This window comes from Tupaia chinensis, unplaced genomic scaffold (assembly GCF_000334495.1).
Source record: "Tupaia chinensis unplaced genomic scaffold, TupChi_1.0 Scaffold147038_1, whole genome shotgun sequence".
In the NCBI taxonomy this organism is placed as follows: domain Eukaryota; kingdom Metazoa; phylum Chordata; class Mammalia; order Scandentia; family Tupaiidae; genus Tupaia; species Tupaia belangeri.
Genome location: NW_006206889.1, coordinates 2,426,583 through 2,438,271, shown reverse-complemented (window position 1 = coordinate 2,438,271; position 11,689 = coordinate 2,426,583). Strand labels below are relative to the sequence as shown.

General features: G+C 49.2%; 1 protein-coding gene across 1 annotated transcript in view; it reads right to left on the bottom strand.

The window, feature by feature from the left end:
- TRPM2 (transient receptor potential cation channel subfamily M member 2) overlaps positions 1-11,689 on the bottom strand; it is a 59,759-nt gene that overhangs the window by 40,631 nt on the left and 7,439 nt on the right. The window contains exons 6-9 of the mRNA XM_006169461.3: positions 9,116-9,282; positions 4,311-4,491; positions 2,558-2,619; positions 1,255-1,455 (exon numbers count right to left, since the gene is read on the bottom strand). Coding sequence (XP_006169523.1) covers positions 1,255-1,455; positions 2,558-2,619; positions 4,311-4,491; positions 9,116-9,282 — 611 coding nt within the window. The remainder of the gene's footprint in view (positions 1-1,254; positions 1,456-2,557; positions 2,620-4,310; positions 4,492-9,115; positions 9,283-11,689) is intronic.

The following is an 11,689-nucleotide window of genomic DNA, read 5'->3' as shown; positions in this document are numbered from 1 at the left end:
GCATACCTGAGGTCGGGAGCTGAGTGAAACTCACAGCCAGACCTTAGTCTGGCACACCCAGCAGAATTGTGAAATCCAACCTCTGTACAAATACAGCCTTGCAGAACATCAATACTAAATGAGGTCACTCTGAGACCATGTTAAAACACATAGAAAAATGAGGCCACTGTGTGCCACAAGCCACCCAGTTGTGGACCCTGCTTCCATCACTCGACAGAGCCAAGAGGCTGTCGGGCGTCCTTGTTGACACCTGCATGTCCCAGGGTCAGTGAGTGATGGCCTAACCTGTCCAACCACAGTGTGTCCCTGTGGGCCATAGTTAGTTGGCCCTGGCTACCCCCAAAACTCAGATGACCACAGCAGGTCCAACACCACCCTAGGCTGCCCTGGAAGCACACCAGCCACTGGGACCATTGTGTGTGATTTCCGAGGGGTTGTTATGATCCAGTTTACCTCAAGAAGCTATGTGAAAGATACAGACACTGCTTGCCTTGCCTGCCAGCCTCAGTTTATTATTGAGGACACTGAGGATCAGAGAGGTACCCTTGACACCCGGAAGAATCCCACCAGGAACTGAGATCAGGTGGCCCAAGAGCCCTGAGCTCCAGCCCAATAATGCAGAGGAGCCAGCATGCTGGCTAAACTAGCAGGTGCCTGAAGAGCTGACCACCTAAACTAGCAGGTGCCTGAAGAGCTCGCCGGGATGGCAAAGGCCTCATAGATAAGGAAGGCTGAGCACCCATGACCCTTCACACCAACCCTGTCTGGAGGCTGAGGTCATGGCCACAGGATATGGTGCTCCACAGAGTTTATCGTTAAACCACCCAAAGTCCAGCTTCTGGACTGGAAAGATGGCTGCTTCTGAGGCCCACTCTAAATGTCCCTGCCAATCTATCCATGGGGCTCTGAGGCTGCACCAGATGTTGTCATCTGCTGCCATCACCTAGCCTCTGCCCTGCCACCCAAATCTGGGCTGAGGCCTGCCCATGGGCTCCCAGGTCCCAACCTCCACCCTCTCCAGTCCAGCTCCTTCAGGAAGAGCCTCTTGAGCCTGCAGGTCCCCACTCAGCCCTGATGCTCTGCACTGTCAGGATGCTGTCTTCTCCTGGCATAGGGTCATGTGTGCTTGTGCCCAGGCCCAAAGCCCTCTGCAAAATGCCTCCTGGCCTGCCCAGACCTGTTGGGGCCTCATGTCCTGGTCAGCCTACCAGACTGCCAGGGTCTCTGGGAGCCACTGTGCGCCAGTTACCTCACCTTTTTGGTCCACTCAACGATCCTGCCTTCAGTGAAGGTCTCAAACATCTCCTGGAAGAATATGCTCAGCTTCTGCTGGATCAGGGAGATGGTGATCTCAGAGATGGGCAGGTTAGCCACCTGGGCAATGACATCGGCCACGCGGCCCGAGCCTTCCACGATCACACAGGGGGTGCCCTTGGTGATGGCGTTGTAGATGGTCTGCAAGGCAGGGCCAGGTGTGAGCCAAGCTGGCCTGGCTGCAATGCTGCCTGAGGTGACAGGGGTGCAGCAGGCTAACCCACTCCAGTGAATGCTACTAGAAGCAATTATCCTCCGGTAGCATCCCATTGCCCAGAGAGAGCAGGGACTAACCCGATTCCCTTCAGGTCTACACTCGCTGCACCACCTGCTTCAGGCTTATCGTCAATGACTCTGTGACAAGAGCTGAGGACTTGTCCACCCATCTGTCTGCCACCTCCACAAGGGAAGCTGTGCTGCAACCCAGCCCTGCTCAAGGCCCTGGGGGAGACCTAGACAAGAGTGATGGGAAGTGCTGACTTTGGCAATTACGAAAGGATGTGAGGAGCCACCAGCGGGAAGGGCCTTCAGTGCTGGAGCACTGCCTCAGGGTGAAGAAGCAGAACGTGGGTGCAGCCTGGCTGATGAGCTGGAACAGGGCTTGGCTATAGAAGGCATCGAGACCCCAGGATCCCCCACGGCTCTGATCTGACCTCTATGACCATAGAAAAATAACAGAGACATTTTCTAGGATCTCATTAATAAAACAGCCACGTGCTTCCCTAGATCCCAGTGTGAGCTCATCCTACATTCCTCTTCCCCATAAAGGTCAGCAGCCCCGAGGGAGTGTGCTCACAGCCCACAGGGCCTCAAAGAAAGACCAGTAGAGTGTGTATGCAGACCACTTGGCAAATCTACTTTACTATATCCTTTAGCCCACGGACTCTGGGGAGGCCAAGGGTCTGTGTTTGCAAAGAACACGTGGGAAGTCTGGCTGGTGGAATTGCAGAAGCCCCCTACTGGTCTCCTCAGAGGGGTCCTGGGACCAGGGAGCCACCCACCTCTGACTTCTGGGCCAGTCAGTTGCTCGGCCAGAGCCAAGCCCACCCTACCCCCTCCAGGACCCATCACCAGGTTTCCTCCTCCATTTAGAAATAGTCCCTGACTCACATGGGCTCTGTTTCCTGTCTCCTGGTGGACACGCATGTTGCCTTCTCCTGACCATACGCCCACAGGGTGCTGGTGATGCCCTCCGACCCATTCAGTACCGGATGCCCAGAGGATCCCTGCTGGTGGTACTCACATGCAGCGTGCCAGGGCCACCCTCCAGCACCACACAGACGATGGGGACCTTGATGGCCACACCTAGACAGAGCAGGAGCCCAGTGAGGGGACATGAGTGCCAAGGAAGCTTCCCACCCTGCCAACTCAAGCAGCCATTTACCCAGGCATAGGTGAGGACAGTCCAAGGACTAAGCAGCTTTTACAGGTGGTGCTGACTTGTTCTCCATTGACAGCAGGTACAAGAGCACGAATACCACACCTCCCCTCGCTGTAGCTTACTCTACTCCTGTCCAAGGTCTTGAGTGGGACAGAGGGTGAGGACTGTAGGCAGCGGGAGCTGGCATCCTTGTTCCCCTAGCAGACACACAACCACCTGCTTTTCTCTACAACCCTTTCCTGGTACCTCAAAATTGTGAACATTTTTCAAAATCAAAATGGAGTAATTTATTCCACCCTAATTAAAGTGAGCCAGGAAGGTTGTGGAAGAGGATTTTTCTCTGCATGTCTGATAACAAGAACTGTTATTTAGAGAACTCTGCCATTATCACAGCCTTGCACAAAGACCACTGCAACCTGACACAAGGACTACTTATGCAAGGACATCTGCCCAGAGGCTGCCTGTCCAACCTTGGACAGACAACATGCTCATCAACGATCCTGGTAGCCAAGGAAAATTATCCCCAAACAATGGGTATAACTCCTTTTGGCCACCTCTCGCTTATGGCTTTTGCATTTAAAACCTGCCAAACAATTATAAGACCTCAGTGAGTATGTTTAGGGCTACCTAAATTATGCTAATTCAGGCTGTATCCTGGTATAGTCCTCAAACTTATGCTCAAATAAAGTCTTTTATGCTTTACCTACTTGCTTTGGTTTACCTCGTTTGAGTATCAAAATCCAGGCATGCCTAAGAGAGTACAACAAGCAAGTGGACATAACTCGTCACTCGCAGCCATCTGTTCAAGCCTCACCCTAAGCTTGCCACCCAAGCCTGCAACAAGGGCAACCTGAGAAGACTTGAGAAGCCCTTCCCCAGGCAGAGCTTTCCCCAGGTGCCAGCAAAATTCCCTTTGTCTTCATACTCTGCTGCCTGGGTTCCCTTAGTCAAAGCGTAGTTGGCAGAATGTGGACCCTGGACTGCAAACACTAGCATCATCTGAGGACTTATCAGAAAGATAAGCTCTCAAACCACCCAGACCTGCTAAGTCAGAGGCCCTGGATGAGGGGCCCAGCATGCCAGGTGCTGAGACAGCAGGGGGTTCTGATGCACAATGATGCTTGAACCGGCTGCTCAAAGGGTACCCCAACTAACCCAGGGCCAGGGCTAGAAACTTGGCAAATATCTAGGTTCTCTTCTTTGCCCCTTCCTCAAATCATGAGCAAGTGATTTTTGCTATATTTGAACTCCCGGTGTTCTCAGATCTGACCTATAAGAGATGATTCTGAGTTTTTACTAGAATTCAGTCTGACTCTGAGCTCGAGACTGTGTTCGTGGTTTCAAATGATCACAGGTTTAAAATTATTGCAGGATCTCTAAAGAATGCACAGACAAGCTGCAGACCCATCCTGGCTTTCCTGCCACTGGTTAAAATGGAGGGAGGAGAAGACTCCCCACTGAGCAAAGAGATGTAGGAAATAAATGCAGGTGTGTTCTGATAGCAACTCTAAGTGCCATGCTGTTGAATGTCCTGGTGGCAGCAGCTCTGTCCCTGACACTTTGACTAGCCACTGCTCTCTCTGCCCCAAATGCCTTGAAAGCCTGCCCCACTTACCTCCTCTTTCCTTTGTCTGTTCTGAGATGAACTTCTCCAGCTTAGTCCTCAGAGGAATCTCCACCCCATACTGGCCATGGGTCCCATCGTCCACAAGGATGAAGTGGGAGTGGTTGCTGTCCAGGCAGGTCAAGCTCCCTTGGCCTTCCTCATCCAGGATGTACTCAGCGGGGAAGCTGCCCTGGGGGGGGGGGCAGGTAAGAGTTCGACACAGACTGATGGAAAGTCTGCATCTTTCTTGCTAGGAATGTAGGGTCTAGGAAGCTGAATAATGACCCCTAAGAATTATAAATCATAGACTTGGATACTTAGCTGAGAAGGTTTGCAAGCAAAGTGTTGACATTACAGCCGGGTTTCTGCTTACAGCTTATCATTAAATGCAAAAGGAAAGATAAATTAAGAGAAAAACTGCATGGCAGAAAGGAATCAGGACGAGATGATTTGCAAAATTTTCAGCCTATCTAGATTGCATAAAACTTAAAAAAATGAAGAGAGTCACTGCTGGAAAAGCATACTCTTTTAGAAATGTAGATTCTGAAGAGAGGGCCAAAGGTGTGACTAAAAATATCCTGGTGATGAAGAGCTTAGACATGAAACTGGATTTACACAACGGTCTCAACAGAAGCCAGCAACAAGGATGGCAACATTATCCTAAAAAGATCTATGGAGCTTCTTGTCTGCAGGCATAAATCCCTATGACAGACACAGGAGACCCACAAGGTTCTTGCAAATGTTATATTAACAAAACTGCACATTCGGACTGAAAGGCGCAGAGGCAGGACAAAACAAAGAAGGCTGTCAGACTCCCCAAATTCTTCAGGCAGGAGATAGGCCAGTAGCCTTCAAGAACAAAAGGAGGATCACCCAGAGGGCACAGCCACAGAGGCAGAGACAAAGGCCCAACTTGAGGGGCCACAGGGTGGAGCCTCAAGCCATGGAGGATTATTTCCAGGGTTTACAACCTACTGAGTTTTCCCGCTTGGATTTTGAAATTGCTTGAGGCTTGGGGCCAGCAGGTGGCGTGGTAGTTAAGGACACTAGACTCCCACATGGCTGACAAGGTTTCTCACTTTCTCTCTCTCAAATTGAAATAAATAATAAATAAATAAAGATAAATTAAAAAAAAAACAATTAAAAAAAAAGAAATTGCTTGAGGCTGGTGATCCTTTCACTCCTTCCTCTTTTTGACCTGTTATACTACTGCTGCTCCACTAGGAAGCAGATAACTTGTTTTCTAGCTTCATAGATACACATGAAGAGGCATTTTGTCCCAAGACATATTATACCCAGTCTCAGCCATACCTAATTTAGATGATTTAGATTATGAGATTTGGAACTTTGATCTGGGATTTATAAGAGTTGTGCTTTTTTTTTTTAATTTATTGTGTACTATTATAATCTTTTTAAAAATATTATTTTATTTAATTTACTTATTTATTTAAATTTGATCAGAGAGAAACAGAGTGAGAGGGAAAGTGAGAAAGCAAGCCTCTCAGGTCTCGGACTCAATCTCAGTCAGCCATATGGGAGTCCAGTACCGCTAACATACACCACCACCTTCCAACCCCTTTACAGGAGCTTTTCGACTTTGAGTTGATGCATAACAGGTTGATAATTTGGGAGATCTTGGAATGGGGTGAACATATCTTACATGGGGGATAAACACGAATCTTTGGGATAAGAGGGCAGACTGCAGTAGGCTGAGTAATGGCCGTTTGAAGATATCAAGTCCTAACTCCTGGGATTTGTAGATCTTACTTTCTGCTACCATTTTTGGAAAAACAATCTTTGCAGATATAAGGACCTTGATATGGGGAGTTATTCTAGATTAGCTAAGTGGGCCCTAAATGCCACCATGAGTGCCCTTACAGAAGACACAGGGAAGATTTGACACCAACACAGAGAGAGCAGTGTAGACAGAGGCAGAGATTAGAGAGAAGTGGCTTCCAGCCAAAGGATCCATCAGCCACCAGAAGGGGAAGCCAGGAAGCAGCCACCCCTAGAGTCTCTGCAGGGAGTGCAAGCCTGTCAACACTTGATTGTGGCTGGGAGTGAGAGCAATTTCAGACTTCTGGCTTTCAGAGCTGAAAGAGAGTAACTTGCTGTTGCTTTATACTCGTAAATTTGTGACAATTTGTTGTGATTTTCTTTTTTTCTTTTTTTCTTTTTTTTTTTTTTTAATGACATCTATAGGAAACTTATCTGGGGGATGGCTGCTGGCTAGGAACACACAGCCTCTGTTGTCCACAGAGAAGGGAGTGGTGGTACAGGGGGAGTCGCCTGACCTCAGAATGGGGAGAAAAGTTTTAAAAAAGACCTTGGAAATCACTTAGCCTCTCTTAGCCTCAGATTTCCTCTCCATAAAATGTGCATGCAAGACAGAACACTGTGTCCAGTCCTGCTCAGTTCAACACATCTCTGATTCTGACACAAAAAAACAAAGGATCCGGATGCCTTGTGGTGCCCACTGCGTACAGCTGTGACTGAGGAGAGGAGTTACTATCCCAGGGAGGCCCACTCCTTGGAAAGCCTTTTCCCCAAAGAGGAGAGCACCCTTCATGACAGAGGCAGAGACAAAGGCCCAACTTGAGGGGCCACAGGGTGGAGCCTCAAGCCATGGAGGATTATTTCCAGGGTTTACAACCTACTGAGTTTTCCCGCTTGGATTTTGAAATTGCTTGAGGCTTGGGGCCAGCAGGTGGCGTGGTAGTTAAGGACACTAGACTCCCACATGGCTGACAAGGTTTCTCACTTTCTCTCTCTCAAATTGAAATAAATAATAAATAAATAAAGATAAATTAAAAAAAAAACAATTAAAAAAAAAGAAATTGCTTGAGGCTGGTGATCCTTTCACTCCTTCCTCTTTTTGACCTGTTATACTACTGCTGCTCCACTAGGAAGCAGATAACTTGTTTTCTAGCTTCATAGATACACATGAAGAGGCATTTTGTCCCAAGACATATTATACCCAGTCTCAGCCATACCTAATTTAGATGATTTAGATTATGAGATTTGGAACTTTGATCTGGGATTTATAAGAGTTGTGCTTTTTTTTTTTAATTTATTGAGTACTATTATAATCTTTTTAAAAATATTATTTTATTTAACTTACTTATTTATTTAAATTTGATCAGAGAGAAACAGAGTGAGAGGGAAAGTGAGAAAGCAAGCCTCTCAGGTCTCGGACTCAATCTCAGTCAGCCATATGGGAGTCCAGTACCGCTAACATACACCACCACCTTCCAACCCCTTTACAGGAGCTTTTCGACTTTGAGTTGATGCATAACAGGTTGATAATTTGGGAGATCTTGGAATGGGGTGAACATATCTTACATGGGGGATAAACACGAATCTTTGGGATAAGAGGGCAGACTGCAGTAGGCTGAGTAATGGCCGTTTGAAGATATCAAGTCCTAACTCCTGGGATTTGTAGATCTTACTTTCTGCTACCATTTTTGGAAAAACAATCTTTGCAGATATAAGGACCTTGATATGGGGAGTTATTCTAGATTAGCTAAGTGGGCCCTAAATGCCACCATGAGTGCCCTTACAGAAGACACAGGGAAGATTTGACACCAACACAGAGAGAGCAGTGTAGACAGAGGCAGAGATTAGAGAGAAGTGGCTTTCCACCAAAAGAATCCATTTTTTTAATGACATCTATAGGAAAATAATCTGGGGGATGGCTGCTGGCTAGGAACACACAGCCTCTGTTGTCCACAGAGAAGGGAGTGGTGGTACAGGGGGAGTCGCCTGACCTCAGAATGGGGAGAAAAGTTTTAAAAAAGACCTTGGAAATCACTTAGCCTCTCTTAGCCTCAGATTTCCTCTCCATAAAATGTGCATGCAAGACAGAACACTGTGTCCAGTCCTGCTCAGTTCAACACATCTCTGATTCTGACACAAAAAAACAAAGGGGGTGGGGGACCAGGCTATCCAGAGGCCTTGTGGTGCCCACTGCCTACATCTGTGACTGAGGAGAGGAGTTACTATCCCAGGGAGGCCCACTCCTTGGAAAGCCTTTTCCCCAAAGAGGAGAGCACCCTTCATGAATCGGCCCTTAGGGTCATTACTGGAGAACGCCCTCAGTAAGCCATAGGCCAGTGTTTCCTCCAGACTTTCCTGGCCACGCGAACTAAGTGGACATGTACTCATGCCAAAGCTAGTCTCCTTTAAAAATGTGGTTGACAGCTGGGCAAGTAGCTTCAGAGTTAAGATTCCACACAGGCAACTGTGGCTCAAATCCCAGCCACGGTGACTTGAAAAATACACCAGGTACATGTGAGTGTGTGCCCCAAATCCTGACAGGATGGAGAAATGGAGAAGGAATTGTGGTCATGTGGGATCCTGGGTGGAGGCCCCTGGGCATAGAGGTTTAAAGGGGTTAAAAAAAAAAAATTGGCTTTGGGACAGGACAGCCTGGGCTCAGTCTTATTCAAACACTCCCTGACTTGGGACCCTGGCCAAGCTCCAATCCCCAACCTCTGGCCCCCACCCCTGCAAGCCCACTTCCCATCCTTTCTCAACAGCCAGGAGGTGCTCTCAGCAGCTGTGTCTCTTAGGTGACTTTTAGGAGCTCATCCTGTCACCTTGAGAGTGAGGCCAGAATCCAGCCCAGTGAGCACCTCATCCCTGGTCATTCGGGCCTGCAGCATGGATGGACATGAGCCTGGCTCACTTGGCTCCTCCGCAGCCTCATCCCACTGCACCACGGTCACCCTGAGCTGGCTGTGCTCTGTTCTCTGCAATGTAGGGCAGGCCCACCCCACCCCACCCTCCTAGCCCACCTCTGCCCACGTGCTCACCAGGGGATGGATCAGGCCTTCCCGGTTGTGGATGGTGCCCCAGGTGGCGACTCCAATGGTGACAACCTCTCCTTCCTTATATCTGCTGCTCAGGCTGAAGTCCCGCACTGCCTCACCCACCTGCTTCATCACGCCGGTGTGGGATCCCCCAGTGATGATCCAGGCCCCTGGGGAGGAAACGGCATAGGGAAGCCTGGTAGGACCTGATGCAGCCCTGATATCCAGAACCTCCTGAGCTCGGTGATGCTCGCTCCCTGGTATATGCAATGTCACTCACTCTGGGGCTTTTGATCCTGTCAAGGTCAGTCTGACCCGGGGTCAAAGAGGAAGTTTCACTGTCTTCAGGACACAGCTCTGGGACCTGGGGCTTTCCCTCTGTTTAGGTGGATCAGGCTGACAGGAACTGGGACTCAGATTTCCCACTGCAGATCTCACCCTCTGTCCCCACTTCTCTACTGCCTTACCCTCCCGGACTTAAGAGCATGGCTTCTCAGCACCATCTTGGGAGTCTTCTGTTTCCCCTTCCTCTCAGTTCTTGGGACCCTAGTGTGACTGAATGCATCCTCGCTCCTACTCACTCAGCCCTGTTCCCTATAAAGGGTCATCACCCCGCTCATAGCCACAAGGCTTACAGCGGTCCCTGTAGGGGACACACTCACTGTCTACCTGGCCAGGTAGCCTGCCTTGGTCACCCCGCACAGGTCAGTGGAACAGAGCATCGTGACCTCACCCAGCTCTGACACAGAGTGGTAGGTCCTGTGGGCACTGCTGGCCCAGCCCCTGTCCTAGGATGAGAAGATACGATGGGGGAGCTATAGTTACCTCCTCGAAACTGTTTTCTGGTTGCTCTTTCCTGATCAGTGTGGATCAATAGCTCAGAAACTGGTGTTAGGAGCCAGTTCTAGTGTTGTATTAAAACAAAGCAGCAGGTGGCATGGTAGTTAAGGTGCTAGATCCCACATGGCTGACTCTGGTTCTAGTCCCAGACCTGGCCGCTTAAAAATCATACAGGGCACGTGTGTGTGCATGCCCAAAATCCCACAAGGATAATGGAAGAGAAGGGATTGTGGCATGGCCATTCCTCAGGGGTTTTCTCTCTCTCTCTCTCTCTCTCTCACACACACACACACTCACATACATGAACGTACCCTATACCAAAAGCTAAAACAAATTTTAAAATACAGATTAAGCAATCTGATACATGGGGTACTGGGTTCAGGGCAGGGAGTGGGCAGGGAAGACACCTATACCAAAAGCTAGAAAGGTACGATGTTGAGATCTTTGGTAAAACTCCCACTTGTGATTACCTGAGGGTAAGCAAGACCCTAAGGGACCCATGGCGAAGGTTCAAATGTGCCTGAGGTATGGCTGCAGTGAGCCATGTCCCATGTGCCCCAGCTGAGAAAAGGCTTACAGGCAGGGTTAGGACAAGGCAGTGGCAGGGGTAGGGGTAGGGGCTGGCAGATTGAAAGGTACAACTGGCAGACCTCAGAACCAACTATGCTCTCCATGGCACAGGCCAATTAAGACTCAGATTAAGACTGTTTCAGGGCAAGGGTGTGGTCCTCATACCCTTTGTCAAAACCAGATTCTGGGGTTAGCAGGTTGCAGGGTGGTTAAGATACTGGACTCCCATATGACCAACCATGGTTCAAGTTCTGGACCCAGTGGCTTGAAACTAACAGTGGACACATGTGCCCAAAATCCTGAGAAGAGACTGAAGGAGAAGACTGTGGCATGGTTATCCCCCCATGGAGTAGAGGGTGGTGGTGGTGATTTCTCCTTTCTCTTTCTATCTCTCTCCCACAATCACATGTGCCCTATGGCAAAAACAAACAAACAAACAAAACCCAAAAACAAAAACAAAATTTCAGATCCAAGAACCAGGTGGCCTCAGCGTGTTGTTGGCCCATATCATGAGCCTCATTCTGCGTGGTGCACCTCTGAGGCCACGGGTTCTCTGTCCACATATCAGCCATCACTTCAAGGGAAGTTCAGAGGCCTTCGAGGACATGCGACCAACTCCCTGTGGAACTCAGAATCTCATACCATCCGTGTGGACCTTACCCCACTTTGCTCTTACTAGTGGTGTGACCTTAGGGAGTTACATAACTCCAGTGGGCAACTGCCTAAAGTGAAAAGATGGAAATAAGACCCCCTTCCCTGGTTTTAACAGAAAGAATGGATCATGGATGCTCAGTTAATGGAAATACTTCCTGACATCCCATGACTAGCCTCCCAACCCTGGCCTCCTCTGGCCCCTACGCTGGCACCACTGAGGAAGCCCTTCACTTCAAGGCCTCAGGCATTAGTAGGGACAGCCTGCAGCCATCCCTGTCAACCCCCACCCCCACCTCCCGCCTTCACTCCAGGAAATCCCAACCACCATCTATCACCATGAGGCCATCACAGATCTAGCCTCAATTATAAGCAACAGAGTTGCTGAAGATCAATATGTGTACGTCCTTGACCTGATTAGTAGGAGGTCAAAGGCGGCGCTGGAGCAGGTGAGGGTCAGGTGAATCTGACTAGCCAGTGGGCTTAGTGACTCCAGGGTCTCTCCAGTCCTGACGG